At 38.4% G+C, this 24,173-nt stretch overlaps 1 protein-coding gene and 1 long non-coding RNA gene across 7 annotated transcripts in view; one reads left to right on the top strand and one right to left on the bottom strand.

The window, feature by feature from the left end:
- Positions 1-24,173, bottom strand: part of DPP4 (dipeptidyl peptidase 4) — a 77,805-nt gene that overhangs the window by 40,257 nt on the left and 13,375 nt on the right. The window contains exons 1-9 of one of the 4 annotated variants that reach the window (XM_037523423.2): positions 17,245-17,367; positions 13,490-13,573; positions 13,039-13,130; positions 12,268-12,348; positions 7,484-7,536; positions 7,293-7,365; positions 6,384-6,504; positions 2,283-2,443; positions 690-799 (exon numbers count right to left, since the gene is read on the bottom strand). In XM_037523423.2, coding sequence (XP_037379320.1) covers positions 690-799; positions 2,283-2,443; positions 6,384-6,504; positions 7,293-7,365; positions 7,484-7,536; positions 12,268-12,348; positions 13,039-13,130; positions 13,490-13,573; positions 17,245-17,272 — 803 coding nt within the window. In that variant the 5' untranslated portion in view covers positions 17,273-17,367. Of the gene's footprint in view, positions 1-689; positions 800-2,282; positions 2,444-6,383; positions 6,505-7,292; positions 7,366-7,483; positions 7,537-12,267; positions 12,349-13,038; positions 13,131-13,489; positions 13,577-17,244; positions 17,368-24,173 lie in introns of those variants that run through there. The other 3 variants (XM_037523422.2, XM_037523421.2, XM_037523420.2) reach the window with 3 other exon arrangements.
- The window catches only part of LOC119255873 (uncharacterized), a 39,205-nt gene that overhangs the window by 2,337 nt on the left and 12,695 nt on the right, over positions 1-24,173 (top strand). The window contains exon 3 of one of the 3 annotated variants that reach the window (XR_008553578.1): positions 6,955-7,019. The exons of the other annotated variants lie outside the window; for them this stretch is intronic. This is a non-coding gene — a long non-coding RNA (uncharacterized LOC119255873). The remainder of the gene's footprint in view (positions 1-6,954; positions 7,020-24,173) is intronic. 3 annotated transcript variants of the gene reach the window in all.

The following is a 24,173-nucleotide window of genomic DNA, read 5'->3' on the forward strand; positions in this document are numbered from 1 at the left end:
ACAACAAAATGAAGATGACAGATGGAAGTGAGTAGAGAACAACTTGATAGTAACCACAAAGCGTTAGCAACACAGTCGTTATTTTACTATAAAATAATGGATTGAGAGTGCTCGAGGGCAGAATTTTAAACCACCAAGGATCTTTTAAGCAAGTGACATCTTGAGCACATCAGTGTTATGGGGTGGGGGGAAGGGCTAAATTTAATCCACAAGGTCCTGGCACTTATAATTTTCTATCCAAATATGGTGTCCCAAAAAAAACATGTGGTTAGTTACCCCCATCTTCATATCACTGCTCATGAGTCATTTCAATAGAGAGGACTGCCCTGACTCCACCCCTCATCACCATTACCTTTGCCCTGTTTGAGTTCTTTGTGATATTTGTCATCACTTGAAACTTTATATTTTTATTTGTTTATTGAGTATTGCCTGCATCTTCCACCTCAAGTATAAACTCCATGACACCAGAGACTCTGGCTGCTCAATTCTTTTGCAATCCTATCACTAGACCCATGTCCAGCATCAAGGCATGAAGTAGATGCTCAACAAAGAGGTATTGAATGAAAGAATGAATGGCTGCAGCCTGGTGACCCAGCGGGGCACTGCAATCAATTCTGCCAGTCATTTTTTAAGTTCTCCCTGGAGCTATAAAACTGTTTACAAACCAAGTATTAAGTCAAGAGACTTACCCTGTCAAAACAGAAGCAGGAGCAGTGATAGGTACAGGTGCAGGGGGGCCTGGATTAAGAGCATCAGTATTTACAACAAAGAACTTTACAGTTGGATTCGCAGTTCCTGCCTAGGGAAAAAAAAAATCACAAAATTTGTGTTGAAAAAAATTACAACATCATTGTACAATTCTAAAACTGTGTAAAAAGATCTGTATTATGACCATAAGATAATACACATTATAAATAATTATGTGTGACATATATTTTATGACACAAAATAATTATGACACATTCAAATAATTTCATGTAGATAAAATGAATAAGGGGAAGTAAAAAATACAACCTTCACAAGTTCAGATGGAAGCATTTCATACACATAATGTATGACTTGAAGACCCAAAGAATTTCTGTTAACAAATGTTTACAATGTACATACTTTGTGCAAAGATACCTTTCTTAAAATCAATTATTTTACTATTGTGACTCAAACATACTCTGACTCCAGAAGACATGATGTCTTTAGCGGCTGATCACTAGCAAGAACACCTTGAGTTCAGCCAAAGACCTGATCTACCAGGAAAATTAATTTACCTGAGCTGAGAGACAATGATACTAATTAGGAAGGCATCATTTCCACTCTAAGTTTAGGTTCACCGTGTTGGGCCTTTACAATCAGTATTATGATAGAAATCTATTAAACCTTTTTATGTATATACCTAGATCTTCAATTGATAAATCAATTAGAAATAATATGATATTTTTAGTGAGAATATTTTATGGATTTTTTTTTACCAGTTTCATCAAAATATAACACTCTACTGAAAATAAATCTCCATATTTAGTCTCTGATTTTTTTCTTTTAACTTCTGTCTTACTAAAACGGCAGCCCTTCATAAAGCAAATTGAGTGAGTGGTAAAAATAAACATCCTTTTCCCGAAGTGCTTACAGCAAAAAAAAAATTTACTATTAGATTTTCCTAAATGCAATGCCATGGCCAGTATTATTATGGTACTAATGAAAAATCCCAATACCATCTAAATACCATTTATCAGCTTAGACTGTTTAATAAAGCTCTTCAATTTTCACAAATAGACATCCCGAGCAGTCTTAAAAACCAAGGTGTGACACAGTTATTCCATATGAAGGACATGCAAAATTCACATTAGTGCCATGTCTATAATAGAACCACTAAAACTAGTCATATAACCTGGTTAATTAGTAATACAACCTGATATATAACCAAGCTTTCAACTTCATCTAGGGCACATTCCAACTTCTACAAATGAGATGAGCTTCTGATTCAATTACAGTCTCCCTTTTCTGCCATTCAAACATTTCATCCCCCCTACCTCTTTCAAAAGCAATTTCCCCATCTTTTTCAGCTTGTCATTCCTCAAAGTTTTTGGAGAAATTACAAAACCTTAAATCACACTCTTTCCTGGGATAATAAAAATACTTTAAAATTGCCAGATGCTGTTGACTTCAGCAAGAGTAATCACAGCAAGCTGTTGAAGAGAGACTGACAATATTTTCATTAGCAGGAAAGGATTAAATGAAACCATTCTCTTCCCATCAAATCACGTAACCACTCTAAGAATCAGAGCACAGACCTTTGGATATGGAATCCGCACAGTCTTTGGGTACTGCAGTGACTCATCAGAGTAGAAGGAGTATTCAATAAGCGGGACTTCTGTGTCGTTAAATTCGGCATATGCTAAAAAAGTGCCGTTTGGAGACCACCACAGAGCGGAGTAGGCACTGAAGATTTCCTCTGAAAAAAAGACATAAATTGTTCTGTTACAAGAAGTAGCTGATAAATTGGCTTTGGCATTCAAAATATTGTTCTCATTAGCTTTAGTAATTACAGTAGAGTTCAACTAATGAACCACTTTGCATTTGCTGGGCTTCCAAAATAAGAGTAATACAAATGAATAAAAATAAAATCTTCCAGGATAGATCTGGATTATAAAAATAAGTAACCCGTTGGGCCATTTTAGAATATTTTTGCACACAATATTTAATATAAGCTCTACATTTTTTTTCTTTATTTTATACTCTCTAAATTTATGCCACAAAACATAATAAAAGTAAAATTCACACAAGGGGCTAATTCTCCTGCCTAACTTTAGTCAACATGCCAACACTCTCCCCAACTGGGCTCATTTTGCAGTGAGCCCACAGGGTCCTGGTGGGTGGTGTGTGGCTCAGGCTACCAAACCAATATGGTGCCCAGAGTCTACTACTCTTGGCACAAACAAGGTGTGGGAAGGATGTATTTAGAATGGCAAAGAGCTCCATGAGACCCCTACCAAGAAACATTTCCTTTGCCTAGCTCAAAAACTGAAGACTCCCTTGGATTAATACCTTCCTAGGTGTAGAAATTGATGGTTAAGGGAAGAAGGTTGGAGAGGGAGAAAAAGGAAAGGGAAGATCTTGCTTTTACAAACATCATCAGACTTGTTCCCCGTCTTTGGCAATGGTAGCTCCTTGATATCTTTGTTATGGAGTCTATTCAAGGACTTCCAATCTCTGGCTCTCAAAATATCAAAGTGGAGGTGAGGGTTCAAGTAGACTGGGTGGAGGCTTCTAGCTCCTTATGAGGATATAATCCTCAAGGCTCTTGTTCTGCTGAGTGTAGAAGTAAAAGTGAAAGCATACAAACTTGAATCTTAGGGTTAGGAAATCATCTATTCCAATCACTTTTTGGATACTTGAGGTTTCCTTTACAGGTTTATTCCAAAAGCTTTTAATAATAATAAATAATAATAACAATAAGAATAGTAATAACAGTAATTCTAGAGTATAATAATAGCTATCATGATGAGAGGCTAGGCTAACATTTAAGGAGTGCTAACTATGCTTTGCTAACTATGTCAGTGACAAGAAGTTGACCTCTATTATCTCAGTTAAGCCTCTCATTTGCTTATGGTACAGGTGACCAACGTAAGCAGGTAAGTCTAAAGAGAAGAAATAATTTTCCCAGGGTCACAGGCTCAATAATCAACTGGATCAAGACAATCCAAACTTGTCTGATTTGAGCATATCCTCTTCATCGCCCTTTCCCACCGTCTCTGCCTGTGAGTCTCAGCACTTCTGTTAACAGAAACTCTTCTATTAGGAAGGCAGCTTACTTCCTCCATTGGACAGATCTGTACCTGTATCATTGAGTTACATTTATAAAACATTTGCATACTTTGAACTTCACAAAGATCCCTGGGTGACCCTATTCAGAGCCCATTCTACCGAAAAGGGAACAAAGGCTTAGCAAGATTGAGAAAATTGTTCGTGACAAGACCTTGTGATTGTAAATCATGGGGGTTTCCCACTGAGATGCTCTTCATATACCGAGTTGACCTTTCATTCCTTATCGCTTCTACCCATTGCTTCTAATCTAATGCCATTACAGAAAATGAAGGCAATTACAGCATTGTTATAGTGTTTTGGAGATAGTGTTTTACAAATAGCAGGTAGTGGTTTACAGATTGCAGGTAGTGGTTTACAGATAGCAGATAGTAGTCTCTGATTTGAATTATTGGTCGTTTAGAATCCAGAACATAGTTTTCTATATCAACAACACATTAAAGCCATAATTGTACTACTTTTGGTCTAACTTAAAATCCTGAAGAGACAAAGGTAGAAAAAGGGGTGAACAACAAAGGGAAGAAAAGATTTCCAGGCCTTCCCGATACAGAGCAGGTTGTGAACACCACTGTCTATGGTTCCCCCTTCCCCAATGCTGAACCACTCGCCACTCCTCCATCCTGTGACAGGTACCTCCCAACCACCACTCTGACTTTCCTCTGCTACCCCTAGATCTAGTGTCCTCTTCCAGACAGTGCTTTTAACTTGCTTGATTACAGCATCTTTGTCTCCCTCTCTGGGCTAAATTTCCTGAGAACAAAAGTTGGGTGGCACTTTTTTCAGTGTCCCCAGCACCTCCATGGCTAGTGCGCAATAGGAATTGCACCGAATTACCCAGTATCCCATTGTCAACACTGCTACTTCAGGGAAGGAAGGCGCATACCATCTTCTAAAATTACTCCTTTCTCTATTTCTTGCTCCTTGCTCTCACCACACTCTCACTTTCAGCTTTGGATGAGATCAACTACACTCACGCTTAAGAGCTAAAATCATGTGACTAACTTCATACAGGAGATAAAGTATTATCATTAAAAAAAGATGTTCGCTAGCTAAAATAAGGCACTAATCAATTAGAATATAGTGAAATAAGACAGTAAAAATATAGAGGAACTGAGCGAGAAAGTTACTTGGGGACGTGGAATGAACAGGGTTCAGGGCACAAGTTCAGAATGCAGAACCCTCTGTGAGGCCAAGGCCATGCCAGCAACTTGCAGCTTTGTTATTTTCTTATGATCCACAGATTCTCAAAATGTAAACTTTTTCAATCTCAAATCTCCTTAGCTGCAATAGAGAGGGCCGCTCCACTGGGAGGGTGGATCCCATAAATGGAGAAACAGGTGTTCTCTCTTCTAAGTGTAGACCACAGAACTAATTGCAGGAATTGCCCTGTGGGGATGTCAGAGAATGAGCTGTCATGCCATTCTTCTGTGAATGGCTTAGTAATGAACAGGCAAAATGAAATCCCTCCAGCTATTATTTACCCTAGAAAGAGCCTTAGTATTAGATTTGTTCTTATCTTAGAGACACCTAGCTCTTGCAAGTGAAGAGGGAGGGAGGACAGAGCTTCACAACTTTGGAAAGTGGCTTAACCCCATTCACCTGGGGAATCTGGAGACCTGCTGAGCTATTAAAGACTGGTGACTGGTGCTAGTAAATTTCATTTTAAGTTTTAATAAAATATTTCCCATCATGACCATGGGAATTCATCTTTCTTTTAAAGTGATTCGTTGTGATTGTTATAATGTTACCCATTTAACTGAACTTGATGTGAACTGGGATATGAACCAAAATTAATGCATGAAGAGAAATTTTTTTAACTATGAAGATGAAATAACAGAACAAAATGATAAAGGAAAAGATGAGTCTTTCATAAGTATGAGGCAACCTTGTGAATGGTTTGGCATAGACTCAAAATGTCCTTTACCATGGCAACTACAGACAATGTTCTAATTTTTTTTTCAAGTTTCTAAAATGTTTTCTACTTTCCAAAACCCTTATCCTAAAAGAGAGACTAAGTCTTTTAAACATTTTAGGTTCTGTTTTTATCTATTCTTTTCCTATACCTTTTCAGTGATTTTTCCCCCTTCTTTTAAAAACGGGAATTTTGATTGGATTAAGTGCAAAGAAATACAATTCCTCCATAAAGCAGACATTTTCTTTCCCCCATATCCCCCAACCTCCAGATAATATTTGTCATCTTTCGGAATGCTGCAAGAACATTTAGCTTTCCTTAGACACTTCTGGGTTAGGAAGGCCTGGTTAGAGAAACACCTGATCTCAATCTGGAGGTTGTTATGTCCCAGGAACAGAAAGACCTTTTGTTGCACTTGGCCAGAGACAATAGGGGCATTGAGACACAAAGAGGACAAGGCAGGGCCAGTACAGTTGAGAACCACTTGGGCAATGAGCTACCTGGTGAGGGTGAGTGCTGTGAGAGAATTGAGAACATTTGAAAAAAAAAAAAAATGCAACTTATTTTGAATGTCATTGACTGTCCCCATTTTTAAAGAATTATCTATGTTTGAAAGCTTACAGATATCCTGACTTGAAAACAACTTTAAAATCTCTACCTTCATAAACCCAGTCAGTTATTCCGTTAAATATCACATCTCGTCTCCCATTCGATGTGATCCTCTTGGCTTGTTCATGTGGTTCATTTTTAACATAAATATCATTTTCCCAAACATATGCCTAGGAAGAATGAAAACAAAATTGACAAATAATAACATGTTATGAAATATTTTATCCCAGTGGTTTAAAAATCAGTTATCAGTTATTTTTATCCTATAAAAAATTGGCATGCAAGTGTATGATTACCTTACATTATTCAATTTTAGCAAGATTTACTCCCTGCTTATTATATTCTTACATAATAAGTATACAAGATATGAAACCCCCAAATAATCCTAAAACCACTCTTAATATGTTAAAAGGAAGAAGCTCAAAACCACTGCTTTTTGGATGCTTAAGTGTATGTGAGTTAATCCAGAAGACTGGCCAGTTCTAGAGGATGATGAGTGACTTTGCATTTCTTTTTGGGGGAGGGGAGTAGCAGAAGTGCAATTACATTCCAAGAGGGAAAAGTTCAACTACGGACAAACATTCCATCTTCTTATTTGAATTTCTTTTTAACACTCTCAGCACTATAGAACATGAAGTTATATCTAGACTAACACGGAGAAAGTTGCAGAACTAGCCAAAAGCAGGTATGTCTCTTATAAAAACATGTAAGTACAACAGAAATGAACATTTAAGAGTTTAATAAGCATTTTTCCAGTAAGTAAACAACTCCCTAGTAGTAGGTCAGAAGCTGTCAGGAATCATGTTTACTGTGTTGAGCTAGTAAAAGATTATCTTAGGCAATTACTCTATATTTGATAGTGAAGTATTGGCTCCTAAATGTCTGGTACTCTATATCAGGATTACTAGCCTGAAAGACTCGAGTCATGGCTTTCTGACATCAGAAGACACTCACTGACCAATTTATGACCCTCTGGTGACCATGCGATCCACTGTGTTTCATTTGGAATTCTCTCACTTGTGATCAGTTGCCTGGAAAAAAAATGAAAGCAAACAGCACCAAATGAATAAATCATAGTAGGATTTATTTTTTATTTTAATTATTATTAGATTTAAAAAGTATAATCAATCCTATGAGAAAGTCACTGACCTTTTACTTAAGTCATAAATGTCATATGAAGCTGTGTATGAATGCCTCCATAGCTGTAAAAGGAAGCAGGTAATTCAGTTTCTAGGATTTGGGCCACTTGCTGAAAGAGCTCAAGATGAGAGATAAAGTAATTTAACATTGTTTAATTCTCAAATTTTATCACATATTATATCATTCCTATCCTATCTTATCCTATCCTATCCTATCCTATCCTATCCCATCAGATCCAATTTGATCCTATCAATTGCCTATCTAGAATCTAGGATTTGGCAATTACAAAGAATCTTAGTACAACCTTCTTTGGACTCCATCTATAATGTAGTTCTGACAGCCAAGGAACCTTCTAGGCCCGAAATAAGCTCAAGTACCATTTCCATGTGAACATTATTTCTAGCATTTACCTTGGTCTATTAAGTTTATCTACATAGTAAAATACAAAGTTTCACCTTTGAACCACCTTAATGGCAAAATAATTAACAGATGTATAATTCTATTGCCGGTGGTGGAGGAATGTCTATTTTCCTATACCGATCATGATTATACCCATATAAAAATTCAACCCGAACACACATTTTTACCGCACTTTGATTCCTAATTGCCGAAACTTGGAAGCAATCAAGATGCCCTTCAAGGGCCTCCCCGGTGGCGCAGCGTTTGAGCGCTGGGTTGCGAAGCTGCCCGCGGCCTCTGCGGCGCCAGTTCGATCCCCGGCTGCTCCCCGGCCACCAGAGGAGGGTCCCACATGGTGCGCAGACCTCTCCTGCCGCCTGCTGCTCCCCTCAGCAGTGTACTTCGGTCCTTCTGCCTGCTCTGCTCCCTGCTCTGGCTCTGGTGAATTCCCTCACCCTCCCGCGCTTCTGACTGTACCCAGTGCATGTATAAACAAACAAATAAATAAATAAAATAAAAAATAAAAAAAAAAAAAAAAAAAAAAAGATGCCCTTCAATAGGTGAATGGACAAATGAACTGTGGTCCATCCAAACAATGGAATATTATTCAGCAATAGAAAGAAATGAGTTCTAAAATTACAGCAAGACATGAAGAAGTCTTAAATGCAAATTGCTAGTTTAGAGAAATCAATATGAAAAGACTATCTACTGTATAGTTCTAACCATATGACATTGTGGAAAAGGTAAGGGTATAGAGAGAGTAAAAATATCAATGGTAGCTAAGATTTTGGGTGAGGGAAGGATGACTAGGTGGGGCACAGGGGATTTTCAGGACAATGGAAATATTCTGTACGATTTTGCAATGAGAGGTGCATGTCATTTACATTATATACTATTCACACCTCATAGAATGTATAACACATAGTAAACCTCAATGTAAATGATGAACTTTAATTAATAATAATATATCAATATTATTTCATCAATTATAACAAATGCACCACACTAATACAAAAATGTTCATAATAGGGAAAAATGGGGAATTGAGGGTAAGGGATGAGGTAGCATATGGAAACTTCCTGTACTTTCCGCTCTTTTTCTGTAAACCTAAAACTGCTCTAAAAAATAAAATCTCTCATTTAAAAACAAATGAATTAGAACTATACCAGATGACTTGGAAGAAGTTCACATGGTATCATTGTGTGGGAAATGCAATTTATAGAAAACTATTTCTATAGAAAACAGGATCCTATTTCTATAGAATAAGCAATAACTAAAAAAGGATTTTTAGCTTCATAAAATTGCATGAATAAGAAGGAAAATATAAAATATGGAGAAATATGCACTAGGTTCTTAATATAGGATACCTGAGGGAAAAGCAGGGTAAAAATCAGGCAAAAATTAAATTAAAGATCAAAAAATATGATTACAGATTTGCACTTATAAAAATTGTGTTGATATATGCATTCACATATAAATTAAAGATATTTTAAAAGAAATTACTTATCTAGTATCTGTCTTCCCTGTCATTCTCCTAGAGGCAAGACATTATGTCTTAGCCATCTTTAAATACCTGGAGTCACCTCTGGTGCTCAGGAAATAAAGTAAAATACAAATCAAATTTTACCTATGAGAATGAAATAGATAAAATAGGCAGTCCAAGGACACCCAGCTGCATGGCAGGGCTGAGACATGAGTCAGGATTCCTAACTTTTGAGAATATTTCCACTTAAAAATTATTACTCTCCTATCCACTCACAGCAACAAATACCTATGAAACCTACCTTTTTGCAAGTCATAAATTCCTTTTTGAATCCTAAGTTATTTGGACATACCCCATGCTTGTTTCTGGGCAACCTCTGAAAGTAATACTTGTTAGAGCCACAAGGTGTGATGCAGGCTAAAATGAAGAGTTTTAAGAAGGTTTGAAATCATTGCAGGATGACAGACTCATCATGGATTATAAAAGGAAACCGAATATGTTTGAAATGTTCACTTCATCTTATGACACGGACTCATCTATTTAGGCTACAAACATTGGTATATATCCTCTCTCAGGTACTAATGTATAGTACAGGATCCCTCTCTCTGAGGAGCTCATAGTTGATGTGTGACATGTGGAAGTAAACTATCACCAGAAAAGAATCACAAGAGATATAAAGGAGGTAGGTAGGGTGTGGCAGGATCACAAATGGGTCCTTGGGGAAAGAAAGAGACTTTGGGACTGAGTTTCAGTGGCAGAGGGCTGCCATACAGAGAACGGTAAAAAAAAAAAAAAAAAAAAAAAAAAAAAAAAAAAAAATCCTAACAGAATGAATGGGAGTTAATGGTAGTGAGTGAGTTGGGGAACAGAGTGGCAGGGGGCAATGTTGATTAAATGATCCAAGAAAGCCTGGACCTGAATTACTGAAAAGAGAGAGCCATATGATGATGTTGGATGAAGGTTCCAAGAGGAAGCAATAGCAAATGTTTTGGCCCTTAAATGGGAATGAAAGTGATGCTTGAGAAAAATAAAGAGCTCTGCACTTAAAGGTTCTTCTTCAGATCATTGAATCACTGGCAAGCCCTTAAATCCAGACATACCTGGTCCCCACCCATAGCAATGCCAAGGTAAGTGATTTGGAGTAGGCTGAAGATGTCTATGTGAGGTATTTTTCAAAACCTGCCCTTGTGATTTAAAGGGGCAGGCAGGACTGAGGAGGAAGCACGAGCTGCGGCTGGGGAGTACAGAGAGGGCTTTGAGGGGCCAGACTGAGGTCCCATTGCACACACAGGCTTCCTAGGATCCTGTGGTTCAAGTTTGTGAGGGGAAGGTGGTGGCAAGTCAGGGATGGTAAGGGCTTAAACTCAGGTCTGACATTCTCTAACTTGGGTTTGAAGGAGCACTTTGGATACTCCTTGAAAACTATAGATAGCATGAAAAGAGAACAGTGAAAATAGCAACAACAGCTAAATCCACATAAGGAATCTCCGTGGTAACACAGGAAATACAAATTATTACCAATGATGGTTGTCCAGCTAAGCCTGCCAGTAAAATCCACTTCTTTGCACACATCAAGTGACACTTGTTGAACTTGGCTTAATAGTAAATTGAACTGATATTTACCTTTTGTTTCACCCTAACCTCACAGTCTTTATGTTTGTCTTTAATATGGAGAGCTGTTATTCAGTAGTTCTCAACTCCAGTTGCTCACTAATCGATTTATTAAAAAAAAATGCTAATGCCAACTCCACTTTAAAGACTTCAGTTTATTGATCTGTGGGTTGAACCTGCACACTGAAAATTTTTTTAAATTCTTCATGTGATTTTAATCTGTGGACAGCAATAAGAATCACTGAATTAAAAACATAATAATTCATTAATTGAGTATAGATGTGTAACTTGGCATAGGATTCTGATTTGCTTTTAGCTGATAGGTTTTAGAGACCTCTTGTCCGGAAAACAGGCTCAGCACAGTAAATGCAGGATAAAGGTTATGACGGGCATCACCATTCCAAAATAGGAATTGGAGTAGGGGATGGTTTGCTTGCCCAGGGAAGAGCAGTGTTAGGGAGCAGTTAAATAAAGCCACTCGGAATTTATTGATTACCCTTGCAAAAAAGAAAGTCACATTTGGGGATCCCCAGCTTTATGATTTGTTTTCAATGTAATAGAATACCTCTATGGGCTTTCATCTATCCTATGTGTCTCAAAATTCTCTTTATTTGACAACTGTGTCAAATCCACAAATAACCAAAAAGTTAAAGTGACTGGTGGTTTGCAGCCCTCCTAAACCTGCTGAGAGTGTATGAGTTAGCTGTACACGTTCATGAACGTGTGAGGATGCGATGTGGGCTGGGAGGTTGGAAGAAGCACTCTCTGCAGGACACTGATGGCCAGAGCTGAGGCTCCCGCACTAGAATAGCTTGTATGTGATTCTACATACAATCCTGGAGGCAGGAAGGTGTGCAGGGTATTCTGGCAGTCTCTTCTGGAGGATGAGGAGTTTAGAGTTTAGCTCTTTTCAAAGCAAATACTTAGTCTTACTTTATACAAAATTGACACAGGGAGATAAGGACTTATATTAATGTACAGGACAGTTGTGAAAATTTGAAGTTATAAATGCTTATTATAAATTTCATTTTATTAACTAGTCTTCAGTATCTCTAATGTAACTTTACTTATACTTTTCAATATTTGAAAAGCACCAAAAATGAGTTCCTCTTAAAACATCTCTTGACTTGTCTTTCATGAATGAGAATGACCACTTCCTTTGATGCTGAATTAATGAGTTTTTAGTGTGTATGGTACTGTTTCAGGATCAATTTTTAAAATTTATAGACTTGAAATCAACTTTAAATCAACATATGCGTTAGATTCTTCAAATGACACAGAAAAAAAGCATTCCTTTTACCTTCACATAGTTGTACTCTAAGAGAATAAACAGTCCATCAGGAGATACTGAATAATCATTTATGGAGTATCCAAATCCATCCTGTCAATCAAGCAGAAAAAGAAAAATTGAGTAATTCCACTTAACTGCCTTTAATGAGCACTTATTATGGAGTGAATATGGCTCTAGACATGTGGTTGGTGTCTTATTTAAGTGGCCTGGAGGAGAATACTTTACCAAGTTTGAGACCACAAAAGGAATAAGGAAAAGGAATAAGATGCTTTCAGTTTGCCAGAAGAATTAAGGGGAAATAACAAATTTAGCTTGTTTAGTTTAGCTTATTTAGTTATTTAGCTAAATAACTAATTTATCTTGGGACTGAGTTTTAAATGCCTGCAGAAACCAACAAGCTATTGAGGCTTAGGTCTTGGGAGGAATTTGGTATAAAAAATGTGTATTTGAAAATCAGTGTCAGAACGGAAAACACTGATATTAGGAAGGACAGGGAATTGACTGCTGGAGAGCATGCAAAGTAAGGAAAGAAGCCAGCAAGTACAGACAGAACCCCAAAGAGCACTTACACTCAGAAGGATGGGCAGAACAGGAGGAATCGTCAAAGGAGTCTAAAGAGTAGACAAGGCAGGGAGCATTTCAAGGAGAGAAAGATCCACTGTGCCATATGCTGCAGAGAGAGTCCAACAGGATGAGAAATGATAGTACTCATGATTTGAAAGGTTATGAAAAAAAAAACAGAATTTTTAAGCCATGAATTAATTATGTGATTAGACATACAAGTGTACTGTTCTCCAAGAAAATGGAACTGTTTCCATATTCAGCATTGAATAGCAAGATATTATTTTCTTGTCTGTAGAGATATTCATGATCTAAAGAAAGAAAACGGTCAGATCAATATTTCAAGTTCTATCAAACGTGTTCATAAGATAAAAATTATGCAATGAAATTTAAGATCTATGTTCACACAGTGCTAAATAAACATTTCTAAGTCAACAAAACATTAAACAATGAATATTATATTAGTATTTATTCATTTTTCCATCATTACTGTCAAAATTCACATTGAACTTTTACAGTACATATCAAAGAAATACTAAGGTTTCTTTTTGTCTTATTTCCCCATGCTCCATAAGGTTTAAATAAAACCAAAGATACGGCTTCAATGCCTTAGGTGCCTCACAAACTAACTAGAATGGATACCTCTTGTCTCCCATCTCCAAATCCTTACCTGAAAACCATCGTAAGGTGTAGTATTTCAGTCTGTAAGTATTTTTCAAGTAATCAGCCAGAGTGTAGGTTGGGCGATTGTCAGCTGCTAGGAAAAAGAGAACCAAATGTTCAGTAAGATTAAATAACCTAAGTGTGGGATAAAATAAATAAATGCATTTCTACAATGTACACTGGCCATAAATGAAGAGAAATACACTCAAAAAAATAAAAAAAACCCACATTTTGAAAGATTTCTAACTGAGTGACTGGAGTAAATATGCATTTAGCACAAGGGACTATGGTGGCATACTATAGGTGCTTTTGTGAAGGGTGCACTATGGAGGTAACACCTAAAGAGGGGATCCTATACTCCCCAAAATACAATAATGTAAACCAACATTTCCTCAATTTAAAAGTGCATTGAATGTGTTGAGTAATTAAAGAACAGGTGAGCATGTACTAGATTCATGCTATGAGTGAGTTTCATCATGAAGTCTAGGTCATCAATGCCCAGTGGAAATATCACATGAGTGCATTTTCTAGTAGCCATATTTAAAAAAAAATATGGCAAAATTAATATTCATAGCATATTTTATTTCCCTGAATATATCCAAGATAATGTCATTTTGACATTGAATCCATATTTAAATGCAGTTAAGAGATCTTTCACTTTATTTTTCCCCCACACTATGTCTCTGAAGCAGTATATAGTTTATCATTAGAGCACATCACAGTTTCACTAGCACATGCCCGGTCAACAGGTGCATGTGGTTGTGTCATGGCCAGTACAAGGCTGGATCATACTCATGCAGCTACGGGGTCTACTTTCAAGCTCTGTCACACCACACTGACCCATTAAGACAGGCTAATCACCCAATGTGAGAATCTTTGTTTCTATCGTTGCTTCTGAAATACCTGGTTCTTCTGCTAACTCCCTATTATTATGTATTTTTTCCCTACTTTGGTGCTATATTTCTTCATTGACCTCTAAGGCAGATATGCCCTGATATTCAGTCTTCAGCTTTCTGCTCTTCTAATTTCTTCCTTCCAAAGAATTCCAGAGAATGTGACCTACTGGGCAGTAGACACATTTTCCATTTAAATAAATACAAAATCTGCAGTCATCATGTGAGCCTACATGTTCCCAACTCACATTTTCAGTGCTGTGTCGGGCATTCTTAGTTGATTTGTCCCATTCTAACCCTTTACTCACCGTATCTGAAATAATTGTCCTTTCAAAATAAATTTTCCTTAGGAAATTTATGTGCTGCTATATTCTGTTACTGGTGACCAAGCTGAAAGTCACAAAACCACTTTTGATGCCCCCCTCTCTTATCACCACTTCCATCCAGTCAATACTGTTGATTCTTCTTGTGAAGTCTGTTTTCCATGGAACCCTACCATCAGGTTTTCCCCATTCCAACCCTTCTACTATGCCACCACTGGAAGGCTTTGTCAAAAAAACTACTTTTACTCTGATGATGTCTTCTATGGAAGCTTTCGGTGGCTCCCCACTGCCCACAGGAAGATTCAAACTCAGCCTGGCACTTGTAACCTTCACCATCTGACATGCGATTCTCTTCAGGCTCATTTCTACTCTCTCCCTGCATGAAATTTCAAACCTAGCCACAGTGATCTGTCCACTAACCCAGCTGATCTTCTTGGACGTTTCCACCTCTGCTCCTTGTCTGAAACCACTTCCCTAAAGTATCTCCAACTACTTTCCTGGTACCACAATCCACCACCCTCCAACTCCCACCTCTTCAATTCTGTCTCTTCTGTCATTTGTTCCTACACTACTCATTTGATTCTTGTCATTAAGTGACTTGGGTTGATGACATATTTTTTATGCTTGCTTCTGTGGCCTTCCCAAGTAGGTCATGGCCTCATTAAAGGCAGGGCCTTGGATTTTTGTTTTGTTTTGTTGTGCATTGACCTGAGCACAGTTCTATGCACTCGAAGGTACAGGCACACATGTATGCACACACACACACACACACACACACACAGAGTTTTTGTTGTTTGACATAAGATATCCTACAAGCCTAACCAAGGTCAACGTGATTCTTCTTCCCTGTCCCAGAAACTTCACTGATGACAAACAGCCTCTTAAGTCTTTTTTCAAATTCTTTGCTTTTTCCATATGCACACAAAAATACACTCACAAAAATTAGCCACCATCATAACATTCCTGTAATGGCAGTTTTAATCTTTCAGGAATTGCAAAGCCAGCAGCCTCCTATTTTATGAACTTTTTATAACTTGTGGAAAGGAAATTCTCTTAAAGGAAATGTTCTTTCAAAAGATGTTCTTAAGACTCTATATCTTTGGATCTCATCTGATGTAACAATTGTTCTGCCTATGAAACTTTCAGTTTCAGTTGATGAAATTGCTACACCTTGTTTTTATTACTTTATTGAATTTATTTAAGCTTGTTAAATTTTTTAAAGGGGTATTTAATTTTTTTTTCAATTCTGTACTGCATTTCAATCTGACAGTTAGTAAGATGTTTCTGTTTACTAGCAGAAGTATAGCATGAGGGTAAAACCAGCCTTTGGATGTGTCAACATTCCAAAGAGAAGCAAAGTCTTATGCTATGGAAAATAGTGTTTGAAGCTCATACTGGATTACAAAACTGCAAATCTGAATTTGCTCACCACACACCCTCAATTGTTCATATTCATTCATTCATTGTTTCATACAAATAATTATAAGGAGAATTATATGACAATATTGTTGGTGGTATATATTCTGCTATTGAGAGTCTAAAATGGACATAAAACATCCTCAAATTAACACAATTTAAATGGATATAGACATTCATAATCCTAATATTATCTGCTAATGTTGATGTCTAGATAGACTGTAAGTATACTACAATTCACACACACATGAATATTGCAGTGGCCTGAATGCTTATGTTGCCCCTGGTAAATTCACATGTTGACAACCTAGCCCCCACTGAGATGGTATTAGGAGATGAAGCCTTTGGGCTGTGATTAAGTAATGAAGGTGAAGCCCTAATGAGTTGGATTCGTACCCTTTAAAAAGTGAACCCAGTGAGCTCTCTCACCCTTTCTGCCAAGTGAGGACAAAGGAACCTTAAAACCTCACCAGACATTAGACACTGAATGTGCTGTCACTTCACCCTCCAAAAGTGTGAGAAATAAATATTTGTTGTTCGAGTACCAGTCTATCATATTTCTGATATGGCAAATTGAATGGGCTAAAATACACACACACACACACACACACACACGCAATGCAAACATATATGTAGACATACATAAAAAATATGTAGACTATATATCACTGACTCGCTTTTATAAGTACTGCATTTCTATAATAGAACACATATGATGTTTTCTCATTTAAAAGCTATCTCACAGGGCCTCCCTGGTGGCTCAAGGGGTTAACACGCAACCTGTGAAACTGTCCATAGCTTCTACAGCATGAGTTCGATCCCTGGCCGCCCAGGGAGCAACCCACATGGCACAGCAGACCTCTCTTATCTCACCTGCTGCTCCCCTCAGCAATGTACTTCAGTTAATCTGTCTGTTCTGTTCCCCATTCTGTCTCTAGTGAATCCCCTCACCCCCTGCATCTCTGGTCTGTACCCCAGCTCTTGTATGCATAAATAAATAAATTTAAATAAATAAATAATAAATAAATAAATACATGCTATCTCACATAAGGGTATTTGCCCAGGATTTTCAGAACACTCTAAAATCTAGAATATTAAAATAATTGAGGCAGAATTCCCTGTGACTTCACCTGCAGCCCAGGGTGCTGCTCTTTTCATTCAAGATGCATTCCTTACTGAGCACTAACTTCTCTGCCCCCTCAGCTGTGGCTGAGCTCTTTCTGCCATCAGCCCACAGTTTTTCTAAACCCATCATCTCCACCACGTTTGCACTCCCTTCTGCTCCCAGTGGGTCCAGCATCATTGTGATCCATCTGCTGATGCTGCAGATTTCCACACTGATGTCACAGTCTTGCTATAGCCCAGGCTGTCCTTGAAGGTTCAGCCTTGGCTTGTGTTAAGCTCACTCAGCTCCTTTACAATGACCCTGCAAGCCAGGTTTCATATCCTGGCTACTCAATCCCAGAACAGCACTGCTAAATTGGAGCAAGTAGAGCAACAAATGTTCCTTGTTTTTTGCCTTGCCATTTGATAAGTAGTGCACATTGGAAGACACTTTTGAAACATCTAGATAAGCGAGTTCTGTGAGACATGAGTGCCAAGTCCAGGTTTTGACCTTTAGCAAGTTCATAGTTGGCTGCCAAGATACAACCTATTTTGTCAAACACTTAGGGGACACACTCACATTTCTTCTTTCTTGTCTACTCGCTCACTGATGGGGCACTGCTGTGGCAACAGATGAAGGTCTTTGGCTGCTTGTGTAGTTTTCCTGGTGGGCCTGGGACATGTCGTTCATTTGACTTATCAGTTCAAAGCATTGTGCTAGCCAAGTAAAGCAGCTAATCATATGTTACCCATCAGCTTATACAGAAACTCTTTGATTCGTGTCTTCTTTAATTTAAAAATCAGAAAAGGTAACTTGATACTTTTCTTCTTGGGTTAGAGCAAGTATTAGGTTGAAGCATGTGAAAATGACATGTTTACCAGACAAATATGGTAGGTTAATAACTTGAAATAGTTCCAACCTGCTAATACACTCACTGTGTATGGTATCTTAACAAATCCTTGCTGCAAGATCAAAATTTTTTTTGAATAAAAGTAATTCCAGAAAGGTAAAATCCAAGTAAGAGAGTAGTATAATTCCATGGAATAGCTTTGCATTGACCAATTGCTGCTTTATGAATATAGGATATTTTGAATATTTAAATAATTCTGAATAATAAATCTTTTTGCTTGTTATTAAGCTATGACATATAATATTTCTCTTTTACAAAGATAAACTGTTTTGGTAAATAAATGGCTAATGAAATCCAACTAAAAAGAAATGTGCTCTTTACAGCTCATAAACTCATAAAGTTGTTAAACACAGGAAAAAGATATCTGGTTATAGAGTTCTTGTGTTCCATATGGTAACCAGTTAACATTTTATATTGATGCTAAAGAAATAAGATGAGTGTTACTTTAAAATTCACTCTAGCAAAATAGCAGCCTTGACATAGGGACAGGGGAAGAAAAATAACGAAGGCAGGAGAAGAAACTGACTGAAAGTGTCCTCATTTCCAGTACTACCCAGCAGCAGATGAGGACTACAACCCATGATTAGTATTTGATTCAATAAAAACCAGTAAGAGGAAGGGTCCCTGGTGACTTTGAAATCAAAGAGACTGGATTTGAGTCCAGAGCTAGTGCTTGTACTGGGACCTAGGGAAAGATAGCAAATTTTTCAAAGACCTCAATTTTTAATCTATAAAATTAGAATTATAGTATCATCGAGCCCACAGGGATTTCTAAGATTAAATGAGATCATGTATGCTAAGTGCTGCAGGACTTAGAATTTAGGAAGCCCTCCAAATATGTGATGCTATTTATCTTTATTTCATTCCAAACTGGTGCTGGATATTAGATACAAATACACAAAATGAATAAAAGATTCTCTCACCTGGAGAAACTAACAGTGATGCCAAGGTTGGGAATGACACTGCAATATAACAATAGCCTTTTAGTTTCACTATATTCCCATCCCAAATATTCCTAATGAGGCAGCATAACGCATAACAGTGACAAAACATCTAGAAAAAGTGGAATCTAATCATTTGCCAAGGGCTAGAGAATATCACCCTCTCCCTTCAACTTGTCTAACAGCATCCCTGGGAGAAATGAACAATTTATATAATATGGGAATTGGGGGGACTAGACTTAGTGAAACTAGAGGGTTTGTGAAGAGTGAAGTTTGCCAGATTACGATACACAAGAGGCATCAAAATAAAGTAAAATCACCAAATTTATCTTCTAAATAAGAGAAGCATCCGGGTTTATCAAGTGGCTGCTGATAAATGCAATGCCATGTTGCTTAACAGGGAACTGCAGTGTCTGCTTGCTATTCGCATTTACCCTAGGATCATAGTGTCAGATGACCAGGTTTTTGTTAGCGATGGAATCATTGTATTTTCAAAGGTCTGTTCTGAAAGGCCAACCAAATGGTACAATGCACAGTTCCCAGAATAGCATCAGTTTGGAAAGAAGGAAATAACTTGATGGGGGGTTGTCTGTTGGGACTCTAGTCTCTCCTCCTTCTCTCCCTCCTACTTCCCTCCTCTCCCCTCCTCCATCTGCACTAGTTTCCAGGATGGTTCCCTAAAGCCCACTCTTGCCTTGGGGGACTTTGAATTTGCTGTGCTCTCAGCTTGGAATATTCTTCCCCTCCTATTTATCCAAGGCTTCCACTCTTACCTTCTCCAGGTTTCTAGTAGCTTGTCATCTTCCCTAGATTAAGAGCTGCAAACCCCCTACTCATGACATTCTCTTGGTATTGAATCTTCCTGATTTTATTTTCAATTTTCTCCTTAGCAGTGATACCACCTAATTTATCATAAATTTTACTTATCATTTTTTAAAGATTTATTTATTTATTCATACAAAAACTGGGGTACAGGCCAGAGGTGTGGGGTGGGGGTGGTGAGAGGATTCACCAGAGACAGAGTGGGGAGCAGAACAGGAAGACTGACTGAAATACACTGCTAAGAGGAGCAGCGGGAGAGTCAGGAGAGGTCTGCTGCACCATGTGGGTAGCTCCCTGGCTGGGGATCAAACTCGTGCTGCAGTGGCTGTGGATATCTTCATAGGTTGCGTCTTAACCCCTTGTACCACCAGGGAGGTTCTGTTTATCTTGTTTACTCCCTGCCTCTCTTAACTGAATTAAGTTTCATGAGGACATTGATTTAGTTGTGTTTTGCTTTACTATTGTATCACTACAGCCTAGAACAGTGCCTGGCACAAGCAGGCATTCAGTAAATATTTGTTGAATGAAAAGATAAAAACCAGACAATACAAACTCAAGGACATAAACATAGGAGTATAAACACAGGAACAAAGCTCTAAATACCAGCACTGTGAACTCTGTATGACTGCAGCAGTAGGAAGGGCAGGGCAGTGCACTCAGCCAGAAGGGTCCTGCTGGGAGCCTGGGGTTCCAGTCTGCCACTAGCTGCCTCAGGCCCTCTAAGTCTTCTAAGACCTTTCTAGTTATTTGCATATTGTCTTTCAACTCATAATATGTGCTTCCACTCTTTGCTCAGTAATGCTGGGAAGGGGATTTACAGTTATATTTCTCAAACCACTTTGTCTGCAGGCTTCCTGTTAGGTCTTACCACTAAGTAAAAACAAATAGGAGAAAAGAAGGGATTGCCCTTTGTCTTGCTGATCCTATCAGTATGTGGCCAGAAGTAGCACCTGTGCCAACCTCTCACTTCTCTTGGAACAAGTGAACTGGCCTCAATGGCCTCTCAGTGGTGCCAGAAGCAGCTGGGTGCTTCACACCCTTAAGAGTCTTGGGTCCAGATCTTCTCTGTCCCTCTTCTTCGTTTGTTTCAAACCCCTAAAGGGAGCTCATTCCTACAGTTCCTGTCTCAAGATTACCTCAGAATTTCTCTTTTGTGCTTCAGTCTACCTAACCAGTTTTATATTACATTCCACTACTGAAACATTTACGGTGATTTCTGTGTTCTTCATATCACCATACCCTAACTTAGATATTTTACCTACAAAATATATTCCTTTCAGCTGTAAGCAAACAGTCTCTAGACCTGGAGTGCACAAACTTTTTCTTAAAGGGCCAGATGGTAGATATTTTAAGTGGTCCTTTTGCCTGTTGCAACTACTTGAGTCTGCCATTGTAAACTGAAAACAGCCACAGACACTATGGTAATGAATGGATATGACTTTGTTCCAATGAAACTTTATTTGCAAAAATAGCTGGCCAGCACTGGCTCTCATTTAATGATCTATCTAGACATTCCTGAGAATTGTCAGCAGCAGTAAAAAAATAAATAAATAAAAGGACTGCTGCCAATATCAGCTTTAAAAGAGTGATATTGAGATTGAAATTCTAATTACCTTGAATCAAAAACAGTATCAGTGTAAAACTTTGATATATACAGCCAAAAAGAGAAGGTGGGTAGAACATTCATATCTTCAAACCAAGATGAAAATATCTATAGCCTCCAGCGAAGAAATACAAGACAAAAGGGACTGCCTGAACTTATACCCAGTTTACACTGCCTGATTCATTCTGCTGCTAGCCCAGCAAGGAGCCAGGAAACAGCACACACAGGAAGCAGGCACTAAACAGACCATCAGGAGTGCTGTAGTCTTTTTTGAAATGGAAATTGTTCTATTACTTTTTCTGCATGTAGTCACTCCTTTTTCCTTTGTTGGACAGGCTCTTCTGGGGATAAACAAGACCAGTAGATTAGTGGCCAAAATTAATATTTACAAGGTGTTTATGCCCTCTATTCTGGCTAACATTAAATCAGGAAAATCCAAGGTGACGAGAAACAGTTAAATGGTGGAACTATCTTAACTAAGGGCAAATGATCCACAAGCCCATGAAACATGCAATTGTTTTACCAAAGTCCTGGTTTCTATTTTTAAAAATATCAGAAGTAGTTGTAGTGGGACACTAATGGAAATTTCTACATTGCAAGCTAAGTATAATTAGTTTGTGTCAGAAGGAAAACTGATTAAACTGATCAACATTTGGGAAAGGTGAAAGCCCTCATGTTGAATCATCGAAGAACTTGCCAGTAAGTTTTACAGGCATCATCAATAAGGATACTACTACCTGTGATAAATGTTTGTCTTCCAGGATATCAGTGACAGATCACTGGAAAACAAAACTGCCACAGAAATTGCTCTTTTCAGTCTTAGCTGGGCAAAACTTTTAAGAGTCTAAGTCAAGAATTATTATTGTACCCACCTCTGGTACTATTAAAAGAATAAAATGTTAATAATACATAAAGAATAATAATAATTACACAATGCTTATAGAATCCTTTTGGTATGTTGGACTATCCTAGGCATTGTGTACTTATCAACTTATTTTTATGCCCATTTGATGGGCAAAGAAGCTAAGGTACAGATCATAACTGGACTCAAGACCATGACTACTAAGCATCAATGCCATGTTTGAACGTGGCAATATGGTTTCAAAGCCGATGATTATCATCCCTCTACTGAGCAGTCTTGGTATTGGGGAGAGTGATTGCACATGCTAAATGCTACACTGTCAATAGGAATAGACAAATTAGACTTCCAGGAATTATTTGACTTCACTGTTTGCATCTAATCTAAACAGGCAGATTACTAACATCATTCAGTCTTAGGTCAGTGGGTTGTTTGTATCAGAACATAACTTGCTCTAATGCTCCAAAGTTAAAGTGTTATAGGGCAGCCCCGATATTGAACGGGTTGCCTGGCTGTGGGTCCTCACCTGCGCGCTTAAAAGGGACTTACTAATACTCCACTACAGGCACACACAAAAGGTTAATAAAAGGTTTATTTACAAGGGAAAAAGGAAATAAGGAAAATGTACAACTCAGGGAGAAAATAGGGAAATAAAGTCTTTAATGCGTCCTACCCGATCCGCCGACCTGGAAACCCAAAAAGTACTCTCCGAGCTGGCCGGATGCTACGAGCTGGCGGAGAGTCAAAATGGGGGACCCCCCCAAAACCCACGTGTCTGGCTTTATACCAACCTGGCTGCTTAACCCCACCCTCAGGTCCCAGCCACCTTCCCTTTGGTGGTGATGGGATTTGGAGTTCCCAGTGTCTTTGGCTTTGGCCTGGGGTGGGGGTGGAGTCCACAAAGCCTGTATGGAATTAGCTTTAGGACATCCTTTTCCCCCCTAACAATTCCCCCCTTTCACTTTATGCCGCCATTTCCATGGTGATGAAGATCGAATATATGGATGTTGGGATGCAGTCTCAGATGAACATTTTAGGACATCCTTTTCCCCCTAACAAAAGGGGTACCAAATCTTCGTAAAAGCTCTAGAATTTTCTCTCTTTGCTATTTCTAAAAATGACAACTCTGTAATTTCCTTGGAGAGTACATTTGTTCCACCCTCATTCTCTCTTCCAGGGAGCATCCAATAATTCCTGTCATCTTTTCCCTAAACTCATAACAAGTAGTCAAGTATGCTTTATAACTGTGTTCTTTTTTTCTCTTAAAAAAAAAAATGTATCCTAGGTTTTAAGCATAACACATAACAAATTCTGATTAACTTAGGCCTTGCAGGAGACGTTTTCAAAGAGTATAAGTTATCCCGTGAAATTCAATGATCTCTCCGATCTCTCCTTTACCGCGAAAGCTACCATAAGGAGTTTCCACTTCTCTGTTCCCTGTACTTTTTTTTTTAAAGATTTATTTATTTATGCATATAAGAGCTGGGGTACAGGCCAGAGGTGAGGGGGGCAAGAGGATTCACCAGAGAGAGTGGGGAACAGAACAGGCAGATTGACCTAAGTACACTGCTGAGGGGAGCAGTAGGCGAGTCAGGAGAGGTCTGCTGCACCATGTGGGTAGCTCCCTGGCAGGCCTGGGATCAAACTCATGCTGCAGAGGCTGCAGACAGCTTCATAGGTTGCTGTCTTAATCCCATGCACCACCAGGGAGGCCCTGTTCCCTGTCCTTCTTTTGCTACTCTTTAACCCTTTCCTCAGAGGAAGATGTGGACTGCATCTCTGCCTTGCTGCCTAAGGGACTCCATTTTCATCTCCTCTC

Source organism: Talpa occidentalis, unplaced genomic scaffold (assembly GCF_014898055.3).
Source record: "Talpa occidentalis isolate TD23 unplaced genomic scaffold, MPIMG_talOcc4v2.1 talOcc4.3, whole genome shotgun sequence".
In the NCBI taxonomy this organism is placed as follows: domain Eukaryota; kingdom Metazoa; phylum Chordata; class Mammalia; order Eulipotyphla; family Talpidae; genus Talpa; species Talpa occidentalis.